This window comes from Martes martes, assembly GCF_963455335.1.
Source record: "Martes martes genome assembly, chromosome: 15".
Lineage (NCBI taxonomy): Eukaryota > Metazoa > Chordata > Mammalia > Carnivora > Mustelidae > Martes > Martes martes.
Genome location: NC_137903.1, coordinates 2,128,475 through 2,154,791, shown reverse-complemented (window position 1 = coordinate 2,154,791; position 26,317 = coordinate 2,128,475). Strand labels below are relative to the sequence as shown.

The 26,317-nt window shown below is 58.1% G+C and overlaps 2 protein-coding genes across 4 annotated transcripts; one reads left to right on the top strand and one right to left on the bottom strand.

The window, feature by feature from the left end:
- Window positions 1-6,735: 6,735 nt before the first annotated feature.
- Window positions 6,736-11,173, bottom strand: HAPLN2 (hyaluronan and proteoglycan link protein 2; the record flags this gene model as incomplete). The annotated part of the gene is made up of 7 exons (XM_080824403.1): window positions 11,146-11,173; window positions 10,927-11,023; window positions 8,451-8,560; window positions 7,882-8,235; window positions 7,611-7,727; window positions 7,302-7,484; window positions 6,736-7,016 (listed from the first exon to the last, which is right to left on the bottom strand). The coding sequence occupies exons 3-7, from the start codon at window positions 8,536-8,538 to the stop codon at window positions 6,736-6,738; spliced, it is 1,023 nt and encodes a 340-aa protein (XP_080680529.1). The 5' UTR covers window positions 8,539-8,560; window positions 10,927-11,023; window positions 11,146-11,173.
- An 8,060-nt stretch (window positions 11,174-19,233) lies between these two features.
- GPATCH4 (G-patch domain containing 4) lies at window positions 19,234-26,140 on the top strand. Of its 3 annotated transcripts, none has more exons than XM_080824146.1 (8): window positions 19,234-19,751; window positions 22,117-22,255; window positions 22,695-22,768; window positions 22,871-22,963; window positions 23,064-23,150; window positions 24,398-24,489; window positions 24,715-24,765; window positions 24,963-26,140. In XM_080824146.1, exons 2-8 carry the CDS (start codon window positions 22,177-22,179, stop codon window positions 25,795-25,797), a joined length of 1,311 nt encoding a protein of 436 aa, XP_080680272.1. In that variant the 5' UTR covers window positions 19,234-19,751; window positions 22,117-22,176; the 3' UTR covers window positions 25,798-26,140. The 3 variants fall into 3 exon arrangements, with proteins under 3 accessions (XP_080680272.1, XP_080680274.1, XP_080680273.1); XM_080824148.1 differs by having other exon boundaries at window positions 19,740-20,201; XM_080824147.1 differs by having other exon boundaries at window positions 19,745-19,919.
- The last annotated feature ends 177 nt before the right edge of the window (window positions 26,141-26,317 follow it).

Sequence of the window (26,317 nt, the reverse complement as noted above, 5' to 3'; positions counted from 1 at the left end):
GCTCCCCCTGCTTGCGTGCACTTTCTAACAATTAAATTAGATCTTTAAACAATAAATAAATAAAGCACACACATAAGTGTGCACGTAGTCAGTGAATTTTCAAAAAAAAAAAAACAAGAATAGGGGCACCTGGGTGGCTCAGTGGGCTAAGCCACTGCCTTTGGCTCAGGTCACGATCTCAGGGTCCTGCGATCGAGCCCACATCGGGCTCTCTGCTCAGCGGAGAGCCTGCTTCCCCTCCCCCCTCGCCTGCCTCTCTGCCTACTTGTGATCTCTGTCAAATAAATAAATAAAATCTTAAAAAAAAAAAAAGGGGAATAATGACCATAAGAGAATGAAGCCTGTCAAACCTGTAAAGTCCAAGAGTTCATCATGATACTAAAAAAGAAAATCCCTGATCACCTTTGGACACTGACGGGCGCCGACTCACAACGGTGAAGATTAAGAGGGTGTATGGGGCCCTGGTGGTGCCCACCCATGTCCCCTTAGCAGCCACCTCCACAGACCAAAGGCTGCTGACTGCCTGGGGACTTTTTCTGCTGGACGGGTGGACAGCGAGTCAGACGTGAGCAGGAGCTGTGACAGCTCGTGACAGTGGGGAGGCCAGTAGACCAGAGCCCCAGCCCCCCTCAAGTGGGAGCAGAGTGAGGCCAGCCCCCCCGGGTCTCCCCGCACCCCCGGCAGCTTTGCGCTCCAGCTGGGCTCTGTTGGCCCTGTCCCAGGTGCTAGGACTGTTTACTCAATGATCTCTTGGATTCCTTCCCTTCCCCGTCCCACTGTCCTATTAAGATCTGGGGATTCAGAGCCACCAAGTCATGAGTACCCATGGCGGGCACAGCAGCAGTCCCAATGGGACGTTTGTGATCGGCCGTGAGTGTGTTCAGAGGGCTCGGTAAGCTACAAGAGCAGGAAGCCAGGCCCCATCTCTGGGCCCCCCTGCCTCGCTCTCAGCTCACCCATAGCCTCCGTGATCAGGCTTCAGGGGAGGAGGAACCCCAGGCCTGCTTCGTGGACAGGTCACTTTGGCCACCGACGTGAGCTGACCGGGGGAGGTTTCGGGCAGGACGCTGGCCACCCGAGTTTGCAGCGGGGAGCGGGGACACATGGCTGGGTTGGCTGGTCAGGCCAAGAAAGGGCACAACGGGAAGGTAGGAGATGAGGAAGCTGAGGGAGAGCCGTGGACGGCCTTGCTGGAGCGGGCACCGTTTCTGCGGAAGTCCCACTCACATGCGGGGGACACGAACAGCCGGCCTTTGTCCCCCTCCCCCCCCCCGCCAGCACCCACACGAGGCCAGTGAATGGCATGGTTGTGGCACTGGATAGAGGTCGGCACGGCTGGCTCCCTCTCTCCAGGCCCGATCGAGCACTGGCCGTGGCTGGACGCTCGGCCCGCTGGCAGCACGGTCAGGAGCCGAGCCCTCACATGTGCCGTCCCCCGGGGAGATCAGCCGGCCACGGGGAAGCAGGCTGACTGCGGCGCACCCCTTTCAGTCTGGAGCGGAGCAGTATCTGCTTCCTGGGGTCATGCACATTCTGGATGTGGATTTGCCTTCCCTGCCCAAGGCCCTGGGCCAGGACCCATATCCAAGGAGACGAAGGAAATGGTCGATCCCTACAAGATCCCGCACGATATCACCTCTAACCAAGGCGAGCACTGGGCCGCAAAGGAAACGTGACGACGAGCACAGGACCCGGCGTCCGTCGGCCCTGCCATCCAGCACGGCACCGCGAAGCCGCGAGCCCGGCAGGACAGAGCACGGCCTCCGTACAGCACACATACACTCCAGCTTGGAGGGCACATGCTCTGCGATCGGGGCGGTGGACTTCAAAACACAATCTACATTTTGAACCAATGCCATTATCCGGTGCTAGGCCCGGATGGCTAGAAATTGTGGGTGTGGGAACCAAGGAAGGGATGGTAAGAGCAGTGATGTCACCGCCAGCCCCGGTGACCCGCTCAGGGGATTCGTGCTTCCCGTCCCTGGAGGCGCTGCGGGGTCAGAAGCCCTGGTTCCTGCGGTGGGAGATGGAGTCTGCCAGGGGTCACAGCAGGGGCACCGCGGGAGCTAAGGTGCGGCCTCTGGCTCCTTTGGGGCACCTCATCATGCCAATTCACCGACAGGCAAAGAAAGGAATTACAGTGGTGAAGCTTTGCTCTTACGTAACCGGAGCCCCTGTCAGCCCTTCCAGGGCTCCTGGACAGACAGCAGGACAGGGCCAGCCCCACCCCCAAGCTCCGCCTCACACTCTCTGCTGGCTGCCCTCCCCCTCCTGCCCTGCTTCTCCAGCTCCCCCCCAGGACCCCCCAATACACTGCTCAACACCGAAAGCCTTGGCCCAACCTCTGGTTGGAGGGGCCCCCGCTGTCTTTGCTCAGGCTGCTGTACCAAGTTGCCATGGGCTGGACGGCTTAAACACAAACACGGATTTCTCTCGGCTCCGAGGCCAGGGGATCTGGTGTCTGGTGAGGGCTCGCTTCCTGCCTTCTCATGGGAGTGGCACGTGGGGGAGAAGCAAGTTCTCCCTAATCTCTTCTTATAAGGACGTGGATGTCATCAAGGGATTACCTCCCAATGGCCCCCGTGTCCAAAACCGTCATACTGGGGATTAGGGCTTTAACATATGGATTTGTGGGAGGATGCAAACAGTTCATTCCCTAGGCACCTAGATAAGACAAATGGGAGAGAATCAAGCATTAATCTGACCTTTCCTTTTTTTTTTTTTTCTTTTTTAATCTGACCTTTCCTGAATGGGTTCTAGGGTGACAATCATCAACGAGGGACATTTTTCTTTCTGGACAAGTTCACAGTTAATAATCAAGGAAGAAGGAACAACAAAATTAGAGTATTTTCATTTTGTGCTTCTAATGGAATAATGCATCTAGACAGTGATCACCAGTAGCCATTAGATAAAAAGGTGATGGGTGTACTGAGTCAGGTGGTGGGCACAGAAAGATATGTCCCCATCTTAATTCCTGAGACACGTGTATGTTCACTTGTTTGGAAAAGGGTCTTTGGGGATGTAACTCATTACATGAATGTATTCCCAAAATTCAGCTACTGGTTTTGAGACAAGATCACCCTGGATTAGCCAGAGTGGGGGGCAAATCCAATGACAAGTGTCCTCAGGAAAGACAGAAGACAAGGAGACCCAGACACGCAAAGAGGAGGAAGCAATGTGACCACAGACAGAGAGAGGAGCTATGTCCCCAGAGACACCAAAGAATGCTGGCTGCCACCAGAAGGTGAAAAAAGCAGGGAGGAGTCCTCCGCGGAGTCTACACTGGGAGGGCTATGCCGCCAACACCACGAGTTTGGACTTCCAGCTCCAGACCAGTAGAAGAATACACTTCGGTTGCCATAAACACCACGTCTGTGGCAATTTGTTGCAACAGCCATAGACAACTGGCACAACGGGGACATTTGCAATGACATCTGTAATCACCCTGTAATGAAATCACAACTGGCACAACGGGGACATTTGCAATGAATGCATCAGGCCAATGTGACAGAATGTACCGGTCAACTGTAGCAGCAACAACCAGACACCACGCGCGTCCTGATGTGATGGAAGAGGAGACGCACGGCCCTACCCACGAAAGACTCCTGGGAAAACAGTGAATGTATGTTTAATCAAACGTCTAAATATAATGGTGGGGGACAGAGGAACATGTGAAATGACACTACAAGGATACACTCAGCCAGATCTAGAATGTGGGAGACTCGGCAGGAGAACGACGCGGTTTCCTAAACAAACAAAATGGCATAGAAAACATGAAGGTGGAAGAAATATTACTCTAAGAAATTAACCGGGGGTGGCCTGGGGGGTCAGTTAGTTGAGCGTCCAACTCTTGATTCAGGCTCGGGTGGTGATCTCAGGATCCCAAGATCAAGCCCTGCCTGGGGCTTGCAAGGCTCTGCGGTCATCAAGGAGTCGGCTTGAGATTCTCTCTCTGCCCCTCCCCCCGCCTGCACGTGCTCACTCTCTCTCGTTCTCTCTAAATGAATGAACAAAATCTTTTAAAAAATAAATAAAAATTAACCAAGAAAAATCTATCAAACAGAATGTATAGCCCTTACTTGGATCCTGGTTTGAGCAAATCAGCTATAAAATTATATTTTTTAGACATTCAAGGAAAACTGATCATGAAGTATGTATTAGATAACGTCCACTGGGGGAGAGGTGATAATGGAATTATGAATATTATTTAAAGTCACTATATGGGGGCGCCTGGGTGGCTCAGTGGGTTAAAGCCGCTGCCTTCGGCTCAGGTCATGATCCCAGCGTCCTGGGATCGAGCCCCGCTTCGGGCTCTCTGCTCTGCGGGGAGCCTCCTTCCTCCTCTCTCTCTGCCTGCCTCTCTGCCTACTTCTGATCTCTGTCTGCCAAATAAATAAATAAAATCTTTAAAAAATAAATAAAGTCACTATATGTTAGAAATAGATCGTGAGAATTAAGAGGGAGAATAATGGGCTGTCTGAGATTTGCTTCAAAATACTCCAGCACAGGGGCACCTGGGTGGCTCAGGCAGTTAAGTGTCTGGTTTTGGCTCAGGTCGTGATCCCAGCGTTCTGGGATCGAGTCCCACATCGGGTTCCTTGTTCAGTGGGAAGCCTGCTTCTCCCTCTGCCTGCCTCCCCCCTGCTTGTACACGAGTGTGCGCTCTCTCTCTCTCTCTCTCTCTCTCTCGGACAAATAAATAATTAAAATCTTAAAAGAAAAATACTCCAGCACAAACAAACACAAGTGAGAGAATTCACAGACCCGGAGGGCTCCGTTTCAACACGGTCAGGCCGGATGATACAGCGGTCCGCTGGCCGAGTCTCTCTCTGTTTGCGTAGGTTTAAAGTTCTCCATAATAATTTAAAAAAGTGTAATAGGAATGTGGAGAGTAGTTGTAAAAATTAGCAAGCATGGGTATTCATGGGTGAAAAAAACCAAGCTTTGCAGCAGATGGAAAGGTCCTGGGGCCGGTTCCCATCTGGTCTCTGACAACGTGGAGGGCATCGTGCAGAGGGAAAGCCATCTCCCTTCAGGGGAGCTGCTGAGCCCGGCATCATGGCTTTCGGGGCTCTCAGTGCAGGCGCTCACGCCAGGACTGGGAGAAGGAGGCGGTGGCCGCCCGCCTGTTCCGGAGTCTCGGCGGCGGGCCTGGGCGCCCCGGGCGGAGCCGCGGCTGGTCTGGACGCGGGCGGGCTGCGGCGTCCCTTCCAGGCCGGAGTCGGCTTGCTCTCTCCTGCCCCCTTGCGGCCGAGCGAGGCCATGCAGTCGGTTCCAGAGAAACCGCGGTCGGCGGAACAGGCAGGCGTCCCCGGCCGCGGCCCCCCACCGCCGCCCCCCACCGCGGCCCCCCACCGAGGCTGCAAGACCGTCCGCAGCGCTTCTTCCCTCTTCCTTCCGCCGCGGTGACCGGCAGCGCTCGAGGGGGCCGCCCCACGGGCCCGGGCCCCTGAAAGGCTGGGGTGAGGAGAACCCGCGGCTGACCGCGAGGCCCAGGCCGCCCGGGCGAGGAGCGGTGCTGCTGGAAGGCGCGGCTGTCCGGAGGCCGCGCGCTCCCACCGCGAGGCCGAGCCTCTCCCCGGCCAGTCCCGCGGGCCGCGGACACCCGGGCCGTGGTTACCGCTACTGCCCCCGCAGTCACCGCCGACCGCTACAGCACCGGTGGGTGCGGCACGTGGCCCCGTCTCAGTTGCCCCCAGGGCAGACCCGGGGGCAGACACTCGTATCCGGGCCGAGCGTCGCGGAAGAAGCCCTTCGTCCCGTTACGCGAAACCCCACGGGATGGGGTCTCTTTGGCGACCACCGCAAGAGCCCGCCTGGACGTGCAGCCCGCGGCGTTGGGAGGTCCGTGCCGGGGCTCCGGGAGCCCTTCGCGAGCGCGAGCTGGCCGCGGCGGACTTGCACCGCTGGAACGGGCGGCGGATGAACGAACGGGCTCAGGACACCAACACGCATCGTGAAGGAGAGACGTAACGGCGTCCGCGCTTGTCTCTGCGGCGCCCCGCGTGGCTCCTTCAGCCTGACGCTGGGGCTCCCGGTCCAGTTCCGCGCCGCCCGCGGGTGCGCCAGTGCCGTCGGGTGCCCGCGCCGCGCTGGGCTGGGTGGCCCGGCTGCCCCCGCCCCCCACCCCGCGCAGGGCCCGCGTCCCGTCCGCTGAGCACGGGGCGGGAGACCGGCGGGGCCTCGCCGGCCGTCTCGGTTGGTTCGGCCGCCCGCAGGCCTGCGAGGGCGGCGCGCGGCGGGAGTCCGGCCGCACGGTCTCGGCGGGCGCGGGGCGCCCCGCGTGGGGCTCGGCGCAATAGCACCCGCGTTCTCCAGCGGCCGCGCCTGCAGTCCCCCCTCCGCCGGTGGGGCCCCCGCCCCGCAACCCGAGCGGTCCGGCAGGCTCGCCCCCGCATGCAGGAGCCCCACCTCCTGCCGTGTCCCTTGGCGCGAGGTCGGCCGGCCGGCTGGGCCCCAGGCCGCCCCCGCCCCACGCCTCGACGCGAGAAGTCCTCGGGTTGCTGGGCTGGGGACACAGCCGTCGCTTAACGCCCCGGGCGCCCGCCCGACCCCAGCAGCGGCCGCGGGAGCGCTCGAAAGGCCGCCGGCTCCGCGGGATCCGCGCGTCTGAGGTCCCGCCGGGCGCCCCCACCTCCTCCCCCACGCCTGGCCCGGCTGGACTCCGGGACCCCCGGCCGTGGCGGGCTGCGGGACGGGGGCGGCGGGAGGTCCCGCGCCGCGGCCGCGGCGGCCCTACTCCGAGTAGCAGTAGGTCCCGAAGGCCGCCTGCTGGGCTCGCGGGAAGCCGAAGCTGCGTACGCCGGGGTCGGGGAGGCCCCCGCAGCGCGGCCGCGGCGACGTGATGGGGAAGCGCACGCTGCCGTCCGCCAGCCAGCCGCCGTCGCACTGGTCCAGCCCCGAGAACTTCCAGGCGGCGTAGAGGTGCCCGACCTTGGCCACCGTGGCCCCGCGCCGCCGGCACGCCGCGTGCGCTTCGGACAGCGTCAGCCGCCCGGGCACGAAGAACACGTGGCCTGTGGAGCGGGGCGCGTCACCACCCGCCCGGCCGGAGCCTCCTCGGGACCGAGGCGGGGTCGCAGTGGTGCTGCCGCGGCAGGCGTGCGGGGGACGGGGGGCCCCTGGCGGGCGCGGGGACGGAGGGCACCACGCGCGGTCTCGACGGTGAGTCCGGGTCCCCTCCGGCCGCGCGCATCTCGCTCCGCGCCGGCTGCTCCAGACCCGCCCCACGACCCCTTCCGAGCCGCGGGCGCGGGCTCTCATCCCCGCCCCGCCGCCAGCCTGCCTCCTCGCGCCCTCACCTGCCGTCATCGAAGTGAAGCAGAAGGCGTCGTAGCGGTCGCGCTTCCGGTCGCGGGGCCCGTAGCTGCGGATTCCCGGCCGCCCCCGGCCGCCGCACGGGGCGCGCGCCGTGAGCACCGGGTAGCGCACCGAGCCCTCCAGCAGCCAGCCCGCGTTGCACCAGTCCAGGCCCTCGGTCCACGCTGGCGGGCAGGGGGAGACGGGGTCGGGGGTTAGAGGGGTCCCTGCAGAAGCCGGACCAGAGCTCGCCCCCGCGGGGCCGGGCACATCCCGGAGAGGCCTGGGCGGTGCCCGGCTGGGCCGCTCACCCTGGTACAGCTGGGCGTAGGTGGCCAGACGCCCGTCCTGCTCCTCGCATGCTTGTTTCGCCTCGTAGTAATTGAACTGGTACCGGCCCCGGCTGGGCTGGTACGGAAACACCACTCCTGGGGGGAGAGGCGGACAGCCTGGAGGGGGCCGGCAGACAGGAGAGAGGGCTGGGGGACCCCGGCGGCTGGCGGGGGGGAGTCCTGGGAGACCCGAGCTGGGGCGGCCACAGCCCTGCAGAAGAGGAGGGGGCGGGGAACCCAAGGGCCTCACCCTCCAGGCGCAGCGTCAGCGCCACGCTCTCGTCCTCGATGCCGTTGATGAGTTCACAGCGGTACCTGCCCTCGTCCTCCAGGCGCACACCCTCGATGACTAGGGAGGCGTCCAGCCGGTGCCCCCTCCGCATCCTGGCACGCCCCCCCAGGGGCCCGTAGCCCCGGGCGTGCAGGCCGTTGGTGATGAGGATCAGCGTTTCCCGGAGCTCCCCGGGCTCCACTTTGCTCCAGCGGACCTTGTAGCTGGGAGGCGGGGTGCCCAGGACGCAGGGCAGCGTGGCCGTGGCCCCACGATGAGAGTGAATGACCTCGTGGATGGGGGGCAGGAGGTAGTGGGGGCCAGGGTGGGGTGCTGAGCAGAGGGGGCCACAGTGGCAGGAACCCCTTGACCCCCACCGCAAGTGCCCATCCAGACTCTAGACCCCAGACTCCTCCAACCCTCTCCTCCATTCCACACTTAGCAATGGCCTTCCCTGGGCACCTCCGACAGCTGCCCCATCCACTTTCCCTACACCCGGAGCCTCTCCCCCACCGGTCCCCAAATTCTGGGTGGGGCTGAGGTCTTACCTGCGTCTCCCAGGGCTTTGTGGAGGATGGCAAAGGCCCAAGGGAGAAGGAAGTGGCAGAGTGTTGGGAGACTGAGCGGACCTGGCATGATGGCGAGTCAGCCCAGCGCCCTCTGTAGGGCACAAAGAACACAAAGAACCGGCATTTCTTGGGACTAGGAGTAGGGGGAGGGAGCAGGGTTGGAGACGGATGATCCCATCCGTCAGGGATCCCTCAGAGGGGACTGTCCAGCTGGGAAGCATGGGGGCAGAGGGAGGGGGGCCTGAAGGGGACAAAAGGAAGGTGATGGGGGAAGGGACAGTGGCAAACCCCTCCCCCAGGCCTCCCGGGCCACCCCTCCTCTGCCCCCCACGGCCTCCGGCCCTTCCCTTCCCAGGTGCTGCTTCCGGAGTCCGGCTGCCCAGACTCAGACCCACACTGCAGTCTCTCTCCTCTCCCAGCACCGCCCTCCAGCAGAGCCAGCCCAAACGTGATCTTGTCACTCTCCTGCTTAACACACTGGCTCTTTTTGCCCTAGGGACAAGGTCTGGGCTCCTAACCACAGCTACCAGGGCCCTCTGGGATCCCGCCTCTCCCTGAGCCTTCCACATTGCCTGCTGTGCCCTCAGCACTGTGTTCCAGACACGTTGGACTTCTGGCTCCAAGAGAGTCCGAATTCACTCTCAGGTCCTTCTCCTGGGCGTCACCGTGGGCCTCACCTCCTCTGGGAAACCCTTCCTCTTCCCTGGCTGGCCACACTGTAGTGTGCTGTGATCTGCTCTCCTGGGCCCCCTGCTTCACCAGTCTGGCCCTCGTTCTTGGAAGTGCTTTTATTCGCAGCTGAACCAGCAGTGTGGGTTTGAAAGTGATACCTGTGCATGTGTGGGCTGTATCAGGGAGGTTTCCGGTGGTTAAAAAGCTATAGCACTAATTCCAAATACAGCTGTCTATTTCAGTAGTAGATTTCCCCCCTTCTTTTTCTTTTCTTTATTTTATTTTACTTTTTTAAAAGATCTTATTTATTTATTTGACAGAGATCACATGTAGGCAGAGAGGTAGGCAGAGAGAGAGGGGGAAGCAGGCTCCCTGCTGAGCAGAGAGCCCGATGCGGGGCTCCATCCCAGGACCCTGAGATCACGACCTGAGCCAAAGGCAGAGGCTTAACCTACTGAGCCACTCAGGCTCCCCTCTTTTCTTTATTTCATTAAGTAGGCTCTGTGCCCAGTGTGGGGCTCGAACTCATGACCCTGAAATCAAGAGTCACAGGCTCTGCGGACGGCCAGCCAGGTGCCCTGATTTTTTCCCCCTTATTGTTATCTGTTCTTTATCAACTTGGCCATTTTTTTAAAAATTGGACTGAGGACCCCCTTAGCCTGGCTTTACTCATTTTCTAACCCCCATTCCTCCAAGTGCTAATTGCATGACTTCGAATGAATTATTTACTTCTCTCTGCCTCGGTGTCCTCAGCAGTAAACATGCCACTAGCAATTCCCATCTATCTCATCAAAGGAACATGCTAGAATGGTTGAAATCGTATCCAATATAGTAAGTTCCATGTTGTGTTAGCCATTATCTGCAGCACCCAGGACAGTTTCTGGCACACAGTAGGTGCTAAATAAATGTGTGTGCTTGTTAATGAATGAGTCCCCGCTAAGGATTCTGGGAAGGAGGGCTGGGATGTGGGAAGAGCCGGAAGCCAGGGGGCTGAGACCCTCCTCCTTCAAAGGAAGGCCGGACCCCACTTGCGCTTGCCGAGGGAGAATTGGGGGCTGCGTGCAGAGGGCTTCCCGGGGCCTGGAGGGGAGGTACCTGGGCTGGGAACCCACCGGAGACCTGCCTGAGACCGCCCCAGCACTTGCCCCGTGTGTCCTGTATTTAGGTGGGAATGATTACAGGTCCCCTCTTACACCGGTTCAAAGGCGCACACGTTGTAGGGAGCAGTGAGGTCACACGGCCAGGAAGAGGATGGCGGGCTGGGGTTTGCAGCTGGTTTTGACGGCAGCCTCAAGCTCCGCTTTAACCGCTGGTCTGTACTTGTGTGTTTCTAAGCAGGCACACACATACCCTCCTTGTAGCCCTTGCAGAGGATTCGAGAGGCAACAGCCCCCAGCACCTACCTGTTAGAAGCCGGTCTCTTCACAGAGATGGGAGAGGCAGGGACTGGCTGCTTTTTGTCCTGCTCCAGGAAGACGTTCCAGTGAAGGGGTTGCGGGACCCCTGGCAGGTCCAGGCACCTTCGAGCCTCGGGACTTGGGCACCTGATCAGCAGGGCTGCTCCTCGTGCTTCTGCCCTGAGCTCCCAGGAGCAGCTAAGGTACCAAGAACTTGTCCACCTGCCAGTCCGCTCAGCTAGGCTAGGTGACCGGTGTCCAGCCTGTGACCTGGCACTTTATCTGCACTGCTCACTGTCCTGGGCCTGAGGAGGATGTGGGGCTGGGGATCAGGGCTGGGGACCCCCAGAGGGGTTGGAGTGAAGGAGGCACCCAGGAAGGATTACCTGGAGGAATGTGGAGGGTGGGGTGCCTCGTTTCTTCTAGATGCTCTCCACCCGGAGAAGGAGCAGATAGACTGGTGGGTATGAAGACGTTGGGCCGCTGTGTGTGAGGATGAACTGCGGATGAGCTCACAGACCATGGTCAAGATCCCACCGTCTCTGCGTTTCCACACGGGCCTCGTTGAGGCAGCAGCCCCGCCCCTCATCCCACAGAGGCCTCACCTCTGTCCTCCGGAACCTGGGTGCGCATCGCCTGCGGGGAGAGGCTCTCAAGGTGGGAACCAGACTTCCAGCAGACCTCCAGCGGCTTCCAGAAATCCCAACCCTTTCTGTCCAGCCCCCTGTCTGTCCATCTGTCCTTTCCTTCTCTGGCCCCACCCCATCGGAAGCACAATTTCCCATTGTCTCTGTCTTTCCCCCTATTGTTGCATAACAGGGGCCCTTTCTTCATCCTGCAGGCAATGGCAACAAAATGTCAGCAGCTGGGGATGTGGGATGCAGGACCGGCTGGCACACACCACCGGAAAAGGGGCCCGGGTCGGAGCAGGATCCGAGTAGGATGGACATCCCCAGGGAAAAGAGACGGGGTGGGGGCGCTGTTGGTGAGGAGGTTGAAATGGGGCCCCTTCCGTCCCCAAGCTTCAAGCCTCGGGAGGGATTTGGTGTGAGGCCGGGGATGGCAGGGCTCCGGGGAGGACAGAGCATGTGGTTGAACTGCAGTGGGAGAGAGGGCAGGTTAACAACAAGGAGGGGTTTCGGTGCCTGGGAGGAAAAATGGGAAATTCTGAGAAGAACTTTGAAAAGCTCTCCAGAAGAGAGGTCAGCTTATTTGTCCTGCCTCCTCTTAGTGTAAATTCTTAAGAGAAGGGAGGTCCTTAACCTCCCTGAGTGGGAACACAGTCTCCAGGCTGCCCTGGAGTCTAAGCTCCCACGGAGTTCACACTCAGTGTTCAGACCTTTCTGTCGAGGCACAATTTACATACGGGGGCATAGATCTTACGCAGACAGCTCAGTAATATTTACACACGTACACACCATGGAACTAACCCCTGAGATCAACATATGGAATATTTCTAAAGATTTTTTTTAAAGATTTTTTTTTTCAACAGAGAGAGATCACAAGTAGGCAGAGAGGCAGACAGAGAGAGAGAGGAGGAAGCAGGCTCCCTGCCGAGGAGAGAGCCCGATGCGGGCCCTGATCCCAGGGCCCTGGGATCATGACCTGAGCCGAAGGCAGGGGCTTTAACCCTCTGAGCCACCCAGGGGCCCCTCTAAAGATTTTTTTATTGGGCACCCCGGGTGGCTCAGTCGGTGAGCCATCTGCCTTCGGCTCAGGTCATGATGCCAGGAGTCCTGGGATCGAGTCCTGCTGAGCACAGAGCCCCGCACGAGATCAGGACCTGAGCTGAAACCAAGAGTCGGACGCTTAACTGGCTGAGCCCCCCAGGAGCCCCTTATACAGAACATTTCAACACCCAGAATAAGCGTGTTTCTTTTTTGTTTGCCGTCCGTGCAGAGGGCTGGGAATAACCTTGTGGAAAAGGTTCTAGCTTCCAATCCCCTCTTGCCTTCTCTCTCCGCCCAGCAACCCCGGACCAGTAGCTTCGTGTCATTAAGATCGTGTGCTTTTGGAACCGGAGGGGACCAGAGGATGCCTGGCTTCTTCAGACACCTGACAAAGAGGAGGAGCAGGTGGGAGGGGGACAAGCCACGCGGGAGGCAGCTGTGGAGTCAAGCCTGGAACTTGCTGCCGTTCCCACTCATCCCTCTTCGGCGCCTCTCCCGGATTCTCCCGGTCCGGGGGCTGCAGGGTTTTCCGCAGGGGCCGCATCTCCTAACAGGGGCCACCCCACCTGCTCACGCGCCTCTGGGGATTGATGGACTCTCTTCCCCTCTTCCACCACTGTTCCCGAGCCCTCCCCTCCTCCCCGCAGAGGAGAGAAGACAAACAGCCCCTGTCTCGGGGCCAGGACGCCCTGATCCCGCCATCTGACTGGCCTCCACCCAACTCAGACAAACAGCCTCCGGCGGAGAGGGGGGCCGAGGCCAGCCTCCACCCTGGGCTCACCCCCATCCTCTGTTCTCCCCGCATCGCTTCTGAACTGGGGTTCGGAAGTCTCAGGTATGTGAGCCCAGGACAGGCCGGGTGCGGACGGGAGGAGGGCCTGGCACCATCCCACAGAGGCCGGAAGAACCCTTTGCGGATGGGGTGGGGAAGGAGCGGATGGGGACCGGGAACGAATGTGTGGCGAACAGCCGGGTGCATTCCGGGTCCCCCCAAGACTCAGCTCAGCAGGAGGGTAGCCGCTGGGCTTGCTCTTCTGAGGGGAGGGCCGTGCCACTGCTGCTCCCGGCTGGGTGGGCTGCTGGGGCAGGCACAAGTGCGGGTCCTGACTCCTCTTCCTCTAACGCCCAGACTCGGCCTCCAGCCACCAGCAGGGTCAGCGGGTCAACCTTCTTGATCCCCGCCGGCAGCAAGCTGCCCCCAGCTTCCTCTTGAGACTGCTGCATGGGGGGTGCGGAATGTTGGTGAGATGGCCCTTTAGGGGGGGTTGAGGGAGAGGCTGGGGGTGACTGGAAGGACCCTCTCCCCTTCTTGGGAAGTTCGCACACGGCCACCTCCCTGCCTCCCCGAGGGAGAGGTCCCTCGCCTTCTCCTCCTCCCTACAAGGCCCAGGCCACGCTTCTTTCTGGCCCAGGCTGGGGTGCCCTGTGGGGTGGGATTCCAGCATCACTGCAGGATGATGACGGGGTGAGGGGAGGACGTCAGTCTTTAGGAAAAGCATGTTTCCCCCCCTGGACCCCTCCCTCTCACTCCCTCTAATTCCGTCTCTGTGCCGAGCATGAGGACTCACCCCTGTGCCTCAGATGCCCCACGGAGCCTTGGCAGGAGATTGTGTCTCATTTAGAGGGCCCCCCCCCCGCCTGGAGGTCCTGGACAGAGCTCCGTCCCCTGGCCTTCCCTCCAGCCCCTTTACTTGAGGCTCCTGAGCAGTGGGCATCAGGATGCCCGCCTCAGGATTGTGCAGGACCTCGAAACCAGAGCCGCACAGGTCCAGAGGGAGGCATTGGCCGGCTGTGCGGGCAGCTTCCTCCCACTCGGCGAAGTCTCAGAGGACTGGGGGTCACCTTGTCCTCACCCCAAGCGGGCCAACGTTCAGCTTTGTCAGTCATCTCTATTCTGAGGGTATGATGGGGAGGCAGGGGGCACTTAGGGCACCCTAAGATCATGACCTGAGCTGAAATGAAGAATCCTTTGCTGGGCTGAGCCAGCCAGGTGCCCCTTGTTCTTTTTCAGTCCAGTTGAGATGGTATCCTACAAGCTGTTCCCTACTTTGCTCTTTCCGTCTGATAATATGCGCTGAGCCTCTGTTCCGGGAGCACCTGGCGCGCCCCTTGCTCGTTCCCTTCTGCGCCTACGCGGCAGGCCGGGTCTGGAGGGCCGCGGGTGGACGGCCGCGGTGCCGGAGGTTTGGGACAACTTGCTGGACATCCCGGGAGGGGGACCCAAAAAACAAAAGCAAAAAATGATCCGTTACCTTTCCCCTACACCAGGTAAATTCCAGGAATCTAGAGATGGACATGTAAAAATGAAGCCAAAATGAATTTTTTTCAACTCGAAGTGAACTTGTATTGTTTCTTTTAAGCCTAATTACAGGAAGATGTATGTTATTGTATATACGTTTATTTAATATATTTAATTTTATATATAATAATTTACTTAATATACTTAATTGTAGACAATTTAACAAACATAAAAAACACTAGAAAGTGAAAATCTCCCTCAGTCCCACCACACAGAGCAAACGTCAACATTTTGTTGTCTGTCCTTCCAAACACTCCAGAACCGGACCGCGCGCGACGTCCGGAGCCGTCACGGCCGCGGGGACGTGCACTGCGCCCGAGGGCCGGCAGGGGGCGCGGGGAGCCGGCGGCGCGCGGGGCCGCGGGGCGCTCGAAGGGGCGGGGCGGGGCGCTCGAAGGGGCGGGGCGGGGCGGGGCGCTCGAAGGGGCGGGGCGGGGCGCAGCTTCCTCCCGGGCCTCTCTGCTCCGATCCCGCGTCTCCTCTGCTCCACCCCAGTCCCTCAGCACTAACTCTGAGTTGTACCCATTTGCTGTTTTACCCTTTTTCCGGATAAAACAGTATCTGCTAATTGCAGGGGAATGAGGGCATCGGGGTGGCTCATCCGCTAAGCATCTGACTCTTGGTTTCAGCGCAGGGTCCAGGGACCGAGCCGCACAGGGCTCCCCGCTCAGTGTGGAGTCCGCTTGAGACCCTCTCCCGCTGCCCCTCCAGCTCGTGCTCTCTTTCTCTCAAATAAATAAGGAGATCTTAAATTTTTTTGAAACTCAGGGAAAAGGTACGAAGAGGAGGAAACGCTTACCTGTCATCCCTTCACCTGGGAATCACCGCACGTCACAGGTTAGAGTTCTTCCTTCATAGAGTGCTTACGCGTTTTTTAAAGATATAATTCACATATCATAAAATTCACCCTTTTAAAGTGCAATCCAGTCACTTTTAGGATATTCGTGGATTTAACCCCCACCACTATCTAATTCCAGAACAACTCATCAATCCAAAAAGAAGCCCCGCACCCGGATCAGTCCCTCCCCACCTCCCCCTCCCAAACTGCCCTGTGCCTGTGGACTGGCCTATCCTGGCATGTATGTGACCTTGGTCTCTGGTTTCTTTTTTTTTTTTTTTTTAAGATTTTATTTATTTATTTGACAGACAGAGATCACAAGTAGGCAGAGAGGCAGGAAGAGAGAGAGGGAGGAGGAAGCAGGCTCCCCGCTGAGCAGAGAGCCCGATGTGGGGCTCGATCCCAGGACCCTGGGATCATGACCTGAGCCGAAGGCAGAGGCTTTAACCCACTGAGCCACCCAGGCGCCCCGGTCTCTGGTTTCTTAAACTTGACATGTTTCCAAGTTTTCTCCACGTTGTGGCGTGTCCCAGAGCTCCACTCCTTTTGATGGGCAAGTAACATTCCATTATGTGCATCTGCTGTGTTTCCTTTATCTATCCCAGCTGATAGACATATGGGTTGTTTCCACTTTTTGAGTATTTTAAATAATGCTTCTATTAACATTGATGTACAAGTTTGTACAGGCATGTGTTTTCAGTTCTCCTTGGGTGCACACCCAGGAGTGGGATCATGCATCCTATGGTAATTCTATGTTTAACTTTCTCAGGAACTCTCAACCCCTTTTCCAAGACAGCTGCTCCATTTCACATTCCCACCAGCAAAACATGATTTTGCCACATTTTTTCCACATCTTCTCCAACCTGTGTCATTACCCTTTTAAAAAATTACACTTATCCTAGTAGGTATGAAATGCTAGCCCATTGTGGTTTTCATTTGCATTTCCCTGGTGACTAATAAGGTTGGGCATCTTTTCATGAGCTAATTTGCCATTTGTAGATCTTCTCTGGAGAAACGTGTTTTCAAATCCTCTGTCCATTTTTAAATTGTGCTGTCTTTTTATTGTTGAGTTTTAAGAGTTCTTTATATATTCTGGATATTAGAACCTTATTAGACATAGGATTTGCAAATATCTTCTCCCATTCTGTTATTGTCTTTTAATTTCCTATTTTTAAAAAGATTTTATTTATTTGACAAAGAGAGAGAGAGACCTCGAGAAAGGGAAGGCAAGCAGGGGGAGTGGGAGAGGGAGAAGCAGACTCCCCACTGAGCAGGGAGCCTGATGCAGGGCTGGATCTCAGGACCCTGGGATCATGACCTGAGCCGAAGGCAGACGCTTAATCCACTGAGCCACGCAGGCGTCCCTGTCTTTGAATTTCCTGATAGTGTCCTTTGCATTCTCGTTCCAAGTTAATTGTCCATAAATGTATGGGTCGCTGTCTGGACTCTGAATTCTATTCAATCGATCTGTATACCTATCCTATGCCGGAACCACACTCTTGAACTGTAGCTTTGTAGTAAACGTTGAATTAGTGAAGCATTAGTCCTTCGATTTTGTTTGCTTGAGGATGTTTTGGCAGTTCTGGGCCCCTTGAATTTCCCTGTGAATTTTAAGATCAGCTTGTCAATTTATGCAAAAAAGCTAGCTGGGATTTTGATGGAGATTGTATGGAATCTGGAGACCAATTTGGAGAGTATCGTGACCTAAAACATTAGTAAGTCTTCCCATCCGTGAACACGGGCAGCTTTCCACTCACTTAGATTTTCCTTCATTTCTTTCAGGGACATTTGTAGTTTTCGTGTGCAAGTCTTGCACTTCTTTTGTTATATTTTATTAAATTATTGAGTGCTGTATTCCTCCCAACACTATTATGTATGGGTTTTTAAAAAAGATTTTATTTATTTATTTGACAGAGAGAAATCACAGGTAGGCAGAGAGGCAGGAAGGGAAGCAGGCTCCCTGCTGAGCAGAGACCCCGATGCGGGGCTCGATCCCAGGACCCTGGGATCATGACCTGAGCCGAAGGCAGAAGCTTTAACCCACTGAGCCACCCAGGTGCCCCTACGTATGGATTTTTAACACGGAGGAGTCCTCACCATACCGGTACCATTCTGTATCTGCTTTTTTCCCTTTATTTATATCACAGATATTTCCCCCGAGTTATCAAAAGTCCTTCTTCAACATCCTTTTTTATGGCTAAGTATTAGTGCATTGTACGGTTACACTGATTTATTTAGCTATTCTTTTCTTGTGGGATACTTAGGTTCTTAACAATTTTTCCATTTTTAAGTGTATCTGTAGTCAGTATTTCTATGCATCATGTTATCTGCGTATCAGACCACGTACATAGTCGTGTATGCTTTTTCTGTTCTATTGGCCTTTATTCCCACCTTGTGAGGAGGCGTGAGACCCATGCAACTTACGACTCCTTGAGGCCCATTTCTCTTGCAATCCCACACAATCCCCAGGGCTCGGCCTGCACCCTCAAGGGAGGCTCCTTCAGAAAGCTCCTCCCCGGGCCCTGCACTGAGGCCCCAGGACTGTGTCCCAACCTGGCCAGAGCTCTTAGTGACATCAAGTCTTGGTAACTTGCTATATCCCCACAAGGTGGTGAGGTCCAGCAGGACAAGGGCTGGACACCTTTATACCACCAGCCCTTGGTCTACAGAATATGCTTAATAATTCTGGAACGAGTGAGTCAGGCAGAACAAGTTGCTCATGACCCTAGGCCAGACTAGGCACCCTGAGTCAGACAACCGTGGCCACAAGGTTCGGGGCGTGGCCTGCAAAGTGGGCCATACACAAACTGTGAGCTGGAAAGGGCCTTGAGATTGCCTCATTCCGGAGCTTTCAAACCTCTGCCATGACCACAGTATGATACATGACATTGGCTAGGTGGGGGGGACAAAGAGATGGAGGGAGACATGGTGGAAACTGAAGTCGGGTTGTGGAACTCCCTCAGCAGCCCCCAATACCACAAGGCCGAGTTTGTAAAAATGACTGAACTAGTCCAGTCTTCTAATTTTACAGACCAGGGAAAGGGTGCTCTTAAGTGACTTGTTCAAGGTCTCACGACCAGTGGTGGGATGGGGAAAGGGCTCAGACGTGCCTCCCATTCACAGGACCTTCCCCAACTCGAGCAGCCTCTGAGTACCTTCCAAGCATCCGGCATCCCTGAGGCCGTAGGAACTCCACTAAGCAAGACGCACCACCGTTTAACGTCTCGATTTGGGCTCAGGTCATGAGAGGGAGCCCCAGGCTGCAGGCGCTGGGCGTGGAGCCTGCTTGAGGTTCTCTCTCCCTCTACCCCCCCCCAATAAAGAATAAAAGTAGGGGCGCCTGGGTGGCTCAGTGGGTTAAAGCCTCTGCCTTCGGCTCGGGTCATGATCTCAGGGTCCTGGGATCGAGCCCCGCATCGGGCTCTCTGCTTGGCAGGGATCCTGCTTTCCCCCTCTCTCTCTGTCTCTCTGCCTACTTGTGATCTCTCTGTCAAATAAATAAAATCTTTAAAAATAAAGAATAAAAGTAAAGTTCTTTACGGGGAAAATTTGATTAACTGTGATAAACTGAGCCACGTGACAAAGCTCTGCCGGGAGACGCTGGTTTTTCTCTTTGCGGTTCCTGGGGGAGGTGCGCGCCTGTCACCGTGAATACCGGACCGGGAGCGGGGGGGGGGGCGGTCAGTCCGCGGGCGGCTGGGGAGGCCCGGCAGTTCGAGTGGACGGCGCCTGTGCAGCTGCTCCGGCTGAGCTCTCCGCCGTCGGCGACGTTTGCTCCGAGGGGCCTCCCACCTACAGACAAGCGCCAGGTCGCCAGCCCCGCGCGCGATCGGGGTCCGCCTCTAGCTCCGCGCCCCCCGCCCCGCGCCCCCCGCCTCTCCGGACCGGGCAGAGCAGGTGCCCTGTCCGGGCGCGCGTCTCCCGCATCTTCGCATCGACGGTTCCAACCCGGCAGGTGCCCGCAAGGGCCTGGTGAGCCTACTGACACCCCGGCCGACTGCCCCGGAGGCTGGGCATTCACCCCCGCTCGCCGCCCCGCGCCCCGCGCTTCCTTCCCCGTCTCTGGGCGCGGGACTGGCGCGGCGTCGCTGCCAAAGCTGTTCTCGGCGTCCCGCGGGCCAGTCAGGACGAGCCCCTCGGCCGCCCCCGAGCTGCAGGCTGGCCGGAAGCCGAACACGCCGAACACGCCGAACCCCGGAGACGGGCGCGCGTGGGCGCGTTTCCGCCGCAACCGTGCTGGCAAGAGACGCCCCGCAGCCTCCCGGGCGGCGGCGCCTCTATGGTGTCGGCGGGCGCCTCTATGGTGTGGGCGGCCTAGAGGGGCCGGCCCGCAGCTTCCGGGAAGATGGCGGCGCGCAGGCCGGATGGCGCACGTGTTCGCGCGGAGGGGGCCCCGCGGTGACGGTAAGCGGCGGCCGCCCCTGGGACGGTGGCGGTCTGAGGCCGGGCTCGGGAGTGAAGGCGGGGGCAGGACAGTAGCCCCACCGGGTGGAGCTGCAGCAGGAGAGACGAGAGACCGGGGAGGGGGGCCTGTGGAACCGCGGTCCGAAGAGTGGCCCCGGCCGCTTTAACGTGAGAAAACGCGGGTTGACCCGAGAGGAGGTGGTTCCGGACGCGCGCTCGCAGCCTTCGCGACCCGGCGGCGCACAGCCTGGGGCCTCGTAGCTCCTGTCCGCAGTGACCGCTGCCCGTCGGTCAAGCCCCCGGGTCGTACCGGCTGAGCGCGTTCACGCCTGCCTTGAGCGCGCGGGGTCGGAGGACGAAGCCCGACGCCGATTCAGGGCGCGCGGTTTCCGGTGACCGCGGCGGTCAGCCGCAGGTCAGGGAGCACAGAGCGCTCCAAGAGGCGGAGGGGTAATTCACACCAGTTCTGGGATCCTGGATCCTCTACTTGTCAGCTGTCGGGTTTGGGCAAGGAATAAACTTCTCTGCGATTTCTGTGTTTGCAAATGTGGGTCGGTGGGAGGATGAAAGAAGATGGTCCGTGTAAAGCGGTCAGCAGGCTGGCGTCGAGTAAATGACAGTGTTAGATGGTGCTGTTGTTTTTATCAAAATCTGGGAGCTGATAGACCAGAGATGACTTCCCGGAGGAGGCCGGCTTAAAGGCCCCAGTGTTTGAATTTTACTTTCCTTATAAATTCAAGAGCCATTTTTTCACCCCCTGCTTTCCTGTCGGGACTCTCAAGGTATCAGGCCTTTGGGTAATCGCCCCTCACAGTAGAAACGTGAACAGAAATGTAAGTCATCCTGAATTTAACACTCTTCAATCCCAGTGCCGGTATCCTGACCTGAGCCGAAGGCAGACGCTTAATGGACTGAGCCACGAAGACGCCTTATTATAAATTATCTTTATACAAGTTAACTTTTTTTTTAAATACAAGTTAGCTTTTAGTGAGTCAGCAGTGGTGGTCCTAAGTTTTGTGTGTCAAGCCAGCCTGACCATTTCAGAGGCAGATTTAGTGTATAAACTGGATAATGCCATTATCCAGCTCCAAAAGGAGGAGCACCTGTGTGACTATAAAGAAATGCTACTCATGGGGCGCCTGGGTGGCTCAGTGGGTTAAAGCCTCTGCCTTTGGCTCAGGTCGCGATCCTGGGGTCCTGGGATAGAGCCCCGCATCGGGCTCTCTGCTTGGCGGGGAGCCTGCTTCCTCCTCTCTCTCTGCCTGCCTCTCTGCCTACTTGTGATCTCTGTCTGTCAAATAAATAAATAAAATCTTAAAAAAAAAATGCTACTCACAACTGTGGTGTGATAGGAAGAGGCCACGGTGGAGGCAGGTAGGCAGCCTGGGCTTGTTTTCCAGCTTCCCTCTCTTAACTAGCTTTGTGACCCAGGCTTTGTTTTCTTTGTTTGTAAATTAAAGATAATAGCTACCCACAGAACGATCAGCATTAAATAAGACAAAACAACAATACATGGAATCAACCTGTTATGCATGAAATGCTCAGTAAGGACACCCTTTCTCTCTCTCTCTCTTTTTTTTTTTTAATTTATTTGATAGATCACAAGTAGGCAGAGAGGCAGGCAGAGAGAGAGGGGGAGGCAGCCTCCCTGCTGAGCAGAGAGCCTGATGCAGGGCTCGATCCCAGGACCCGGAGACCATGACCCGAGCCGAAGGCAGAGGCTTTAACCCACTGAGCCACCCAGGGGCCTCAAGGGTACACTTCCTAAGCTAGACAGCTTCAAAAAGGGTGTTCTAGCAAGATTGAAGACCGGCAGCGAGGAAGAGGTGCGGAGAGCCCCCACACTTGAGAGTACAGTGAGTGCTGGAGCATGGTTGTGAGATACGGCTCCGTTCAGTATTCTCATGACTCAGGTTAAAGATCCCTTATTGCTTTGTTTTTGCGTGGCAGTGAGTTGCGGGAGCTGTCACCACGTGGCAGTAAAGAGCGGGACTCCACGGGCGAGCCATCTGGCTGAGTTCCTACACATATTATCTGTGTGACCCAGAGCTTTCTCTTTGTAAAAGAGGGATGATATTTTCCCGGCTGGAACGTTCCAGAACGCCTCCTGAGCTGGGAGAATTAAATGAAATAATCATGTGATGAGCACTTTGTAAACTTAGGTGTTACTAATTACAACAGTCCTGCTTGACTTGTGGACATGCTAATGATCTCTCTGTGGTCAGACGGGGATCCCCTCCCCCCTGCCGGCAAAGACCAGGCCTCCTTCCTGTGTCTCTGCCCCAGGTTCAGAAGAGAATTTTTATGAGAGCAGTCAGGTTGGAGCTGATGTATGATTTGGGCACTTTCTCCTTTTCTCTTGAAGGGGTGATGACGGGGTCGTCTTCTCTGGTGAGGGACTAAGGATCGGAACTCTTGTCTCACCATGAGCGTCACCCCAGAGGTCAAGAGTCATGGGATGAAGTTTGCTGAGAAGCAGCTGCTGAAGCATGGATGGACGCAAGGTCATCCCTGGGGGGCCCCTTCCACATCCCCCCGCTCCCTGCTCGAGCCCAGGGGAGCAGCTTCCTCCGGGGCCATCCATAAGTGGTCCATTCAGCTGGAGGGGGGAAAGCCAGTTTAAAGGGAAATTGCGGAAGAAAATTTCTGACTTTTCCAGGAAAGGGCTGAGTGGAAGAAATGTGACAGCGGGTCGTGAGAAAGAAGTGTTTGGGAGGACTGTGGGGGAGTAAGGGGCATGGCCTCTGTCCTGAAACAGTCACGAAGGAGAGACAGCTCAGGCTCAGACAAAGGCAGGGACACTGCATGGAGAGGCGCCAGGAGGGGGACTGGAGGGCGTCCCCCAGTGCTCAGTGTGTGTTGTGACAAGGAGTGGCATGTGTTGATGCCTGTGAGGGCTTGGGGCAGGCGGCACAATAAAGCAGGTCACTCTCTGTCCTGCAGGCAAAGGCCTGGGCCGGAAGGAGGATGGCATCACCCAGGCCCTCAAGGTGACACTGAAGCAGGACACTCATGGGGTAAGACTGGGCAGGCTGAGGGGGGTCTGTGTGGCTGGAGAAGGGGACCCCAGGGACAGAGCAGGGACAGGTCCTCGAGGTTCATACTTCTCCCTCTGGCAGGTGGGACATGACCCTGCCAAGGAGTTCACAGACCACTGGTGGAACGAGCTCTTCAACAGGACTGCAGCCGGCTTGGTCGTGGAAACTGGGCAGGTACGGGGTGCTGATCGATGGGCGAGTGGACCGTGAAGGTGTGGGATGTGTGGGGTGCGGGGCACACCCACGTCCCCCACTCACTGATACCTCCCCACAGGATGGAGTGCGGCTAAGGCATCTTTCTCAGGAGACCACCCGTTGTAGTCGTCCCAAGCCCAACATGCTGTATCAGAAGTTTGTGAAGGTGCGAGGGGCTGGGGTTAGAAGGTCCATCCTTTTTCCTTCCCTGGTCTCCCCCAGGGCCTGAACAGTCGCTTCACATGCCTAGCCCTCCTTCGCTCTTCTAGAACTACCCTAACATTGTCAGCCGTCACTTGCTTAGACAGCAGACCTGTGGCCAGAATTAGACTTTCAGGTCCCATGGGCCTGGGGATGGGGCCGGGGTGGTGGGGCACGGACTGAGAAGCCAGAGGAGACGCGACAGGTTATCTGACCCCCCCCCCCCCCGCCCACTCACATCCCACAGCCACCTGTTCCCAGCTCGGGCTGTCCGTGTTCTGCAGCGAGCCTTTCCCGTTTCTCCCCATCCCTGTGGCCGTCCTCTCCTGCCGGATTGCCGTCACGGCCTCCTACCCAGACCCCCCAGCCAGTCTCACTGCCCAGCCCAGTCAGTTCACCGCCACAGCGGCCAGAGCACTCTCTTAACGCCTCGCACTGGGGCTCTGGCTCGTCCCTGACCAAGGATGGCCGTTCCGATGTGTCGGACTGGCTCACCAGGTCCTGCGGTCTGTCCTGCTCTCACCGTTCTTGGGCCCCTACCCTTGGGACGGGATCGGATTCTCCTGAAGGTACCTACCGCCGTCTTTCACCCGCAGGTTTCTGCACGTGCTCTTCCCACTCACGGCCCTTAGCAGCGCCCTGCTGCCTCTCCCCCTTCACCTGCCCACTTGTGGTGGTCTTCAAGAGCTCACGGGGTTCCCGAAATGTCCCCAGACCCTGAAGTCAGATCAGTATCCCTCCTCCAGCACAGACAACGCTTGTGTTCTGTCCTCCACCCTCCACCCGTGTCAGCTCCTCCGGGCCGACTGGTCTCGTGCCTGTTCGGCTCCTATCCCAGCCCGATGGCCCAGAGTAGGTTCTCAGTCTTAGTTACAAGCACTGTGGATAGGTGTTGGGGAGGGCGGTGAGAAGCACCATGGGATGACATCAGGGACACCAGGAGGACCCAGTGACCCGGAGCACGCCCCCTCCCTTCTTCTTCTGCCCACTGGTGGCTCCACCGCCCCCTCCCCCCGCCCTGGCGGCCCACCTCCTGCCAGGGTGGAGGTACGCTGTGGCCCCCCTCTCTGCTGGTCTCCAGGGAGCTGTGTTGGGGGCTGGCAGAACGGCACCTGTGGCTGCCTGTTCTGGGTGGGGGGGCTTCCGGGAGGGAAGAGGGGTTGGCAGTGGTGTTGAGTGGGCTTTGTCCGCCCCCATGATCGCTCCTTCTAGGCGGCCACACTGACATCAAGTGGGGAGAAGCCAGACAAGGACTTGGAGAGCCACAGCGGTGACGACAACCAGCGACCCAAGCCTCCAAAGATGTGAGACCTCATTTTAGTGCTGGGGGCGCGTGGGAGGAGAGAAAGGACCAAGTCTCAGGCCTGACTGGGCTTCTTCGGGTGGAACCGTGTCGTACTAATCCTTCCCCGGCGCCTAGACAGTGCCAGGTCCCAAACAGGGACTCCGTGTTGAAGGGAGGTTTCGGAGGGCAGGAGAGGTCAGGCCTTTGCCCGAGCCGTTTGTGATTCCTGATCCCCCCCCAACAGTCTGACCGATGAGATGCTGCTCCAGGCCTGTGAGGGGCGCACGGCACACAAGTAAGTAGTGGTCAGCTCCTTGGGGTCCCTTCTTTCCTCCCCATCACAAGCCCTGGGGGGTGGTCTGTGCCTCTTCTGTACGCTTCTCACCCCAGGGGAGGGATCCCCCCACCTCCCCCACCGACGTTGCCTGCACCTGCAGGGACCAGGCCTGTTCGCCCCGTACCTCGCTTTGAGCTGGGCCCCGTCTGTTTCAGGGCCGCTCGTCTCGGGATCACAATGAAGGCTAAGCTTGCCCGGCTGGAGGCCCAGGAGCAGGCGTTCCTGGCTCGTCTCAAAGGCCAGGACCCTGGGACCCCTCAACTGCAGTCTGAGAGCAAGCCCCCCAAGAAAAAGAAAAAGAAAAAGAAGCAGAAAGAGAGAGATGCCGTAGCAACAGCCAGGAGTGCAGAAGAGGAGTGTGGGGGAGGTGCAGGCCAGGCGGGCTGGAGGAGCAGGAAGGAGACAAGACGGAAGCCAGGAGCGGTGGTGGCAGAGCAGGAGGGAGCGGCGGTGGGGAGTGCGGACAGGGGGGCCGCAGGAGTGAGTGGACCCGGAGAGCAGGAGAGCAGGGAACGAGCTGATGAGCCCCACAGGAAGAGAAAGAAGAGGCGGCATCGCACAGAGGAGACGGGGGTCCCAGGTGGAGGGGCCCGAGGTCCGGAGGCTGAGGCCAGCGCCGGGACAGAGCAGGCAGAGAGCGGCACGTGTGCCAGGCTGCGGCGCAGACACAAGAGACGGCGGTGGCCGGAGGAGGAGAACGTGAACACAGAGGAGGCGGTGGAGGCGGCTGCTGTGGACGGTGGGGCCCGGGGAGCAGCAAGCAGAGCGCACAGTGAGGGGAAAAGCAGGAGAAGCAAGAAGAAAAGACCGCGGCCCCAGGAGGAGGAGGAGGATGTAAGGGATGAAGGGGATGACGAGGGCGGCAGGACTCGGGAGGCCGGGAGCGGGGCTTGCACCGGCCCAAGCAGCCGAGGCGAGAGGAGGCAGCAGGGACGAGCTGCAGTCAGCCCTGACCAGAGAGGGAGAAAGAAGAAACAGAAGAGGGTGTGAAGGTCAGGTCAGCGTGGGGCTCCTCGAACTCCCTTCTGAGGAGCTGTGGACTCGGACCTGAGTTGACAGGGTCTCCTGCACCCTCCCAAGGAGGAAGCGGACCACTGAACTCCAGCTGCTTAGAGCCGGGTGTGGGCAGCGTCCCCTGAAGCTTCGAACCCGGAGAGCGAGAGCTCGGGCTGTGGGAAGGGGCCTGCGGACGCCCTGCGGAGGGACATGGCAGCTGCAGCCGCAGCCCGCAGGCCGCCGGCCCCCCAGCACTAGAGTAAACGACTCAGCGCCAGCCTGTGTGTGCCTCCTGCTTCTCCACTCCCGGCCTGGGAATATCTGAATACAGCTCGGGACTTCCTTGGGCGCCTCCAAAGAAATTCCTTCTGTTCACCTCCCAGAGTCTCGCCACCCTGTTGAGTGGAAGGCGAAAGCTCAGAGAACCTCACTTGGGAGCTTTCCTCAGCCTCTGAAAGTCCGTGTTTGTTGCACCCAAACGCCCCAGCCGCCTCTCTGGCCGGTTCTGACCCCC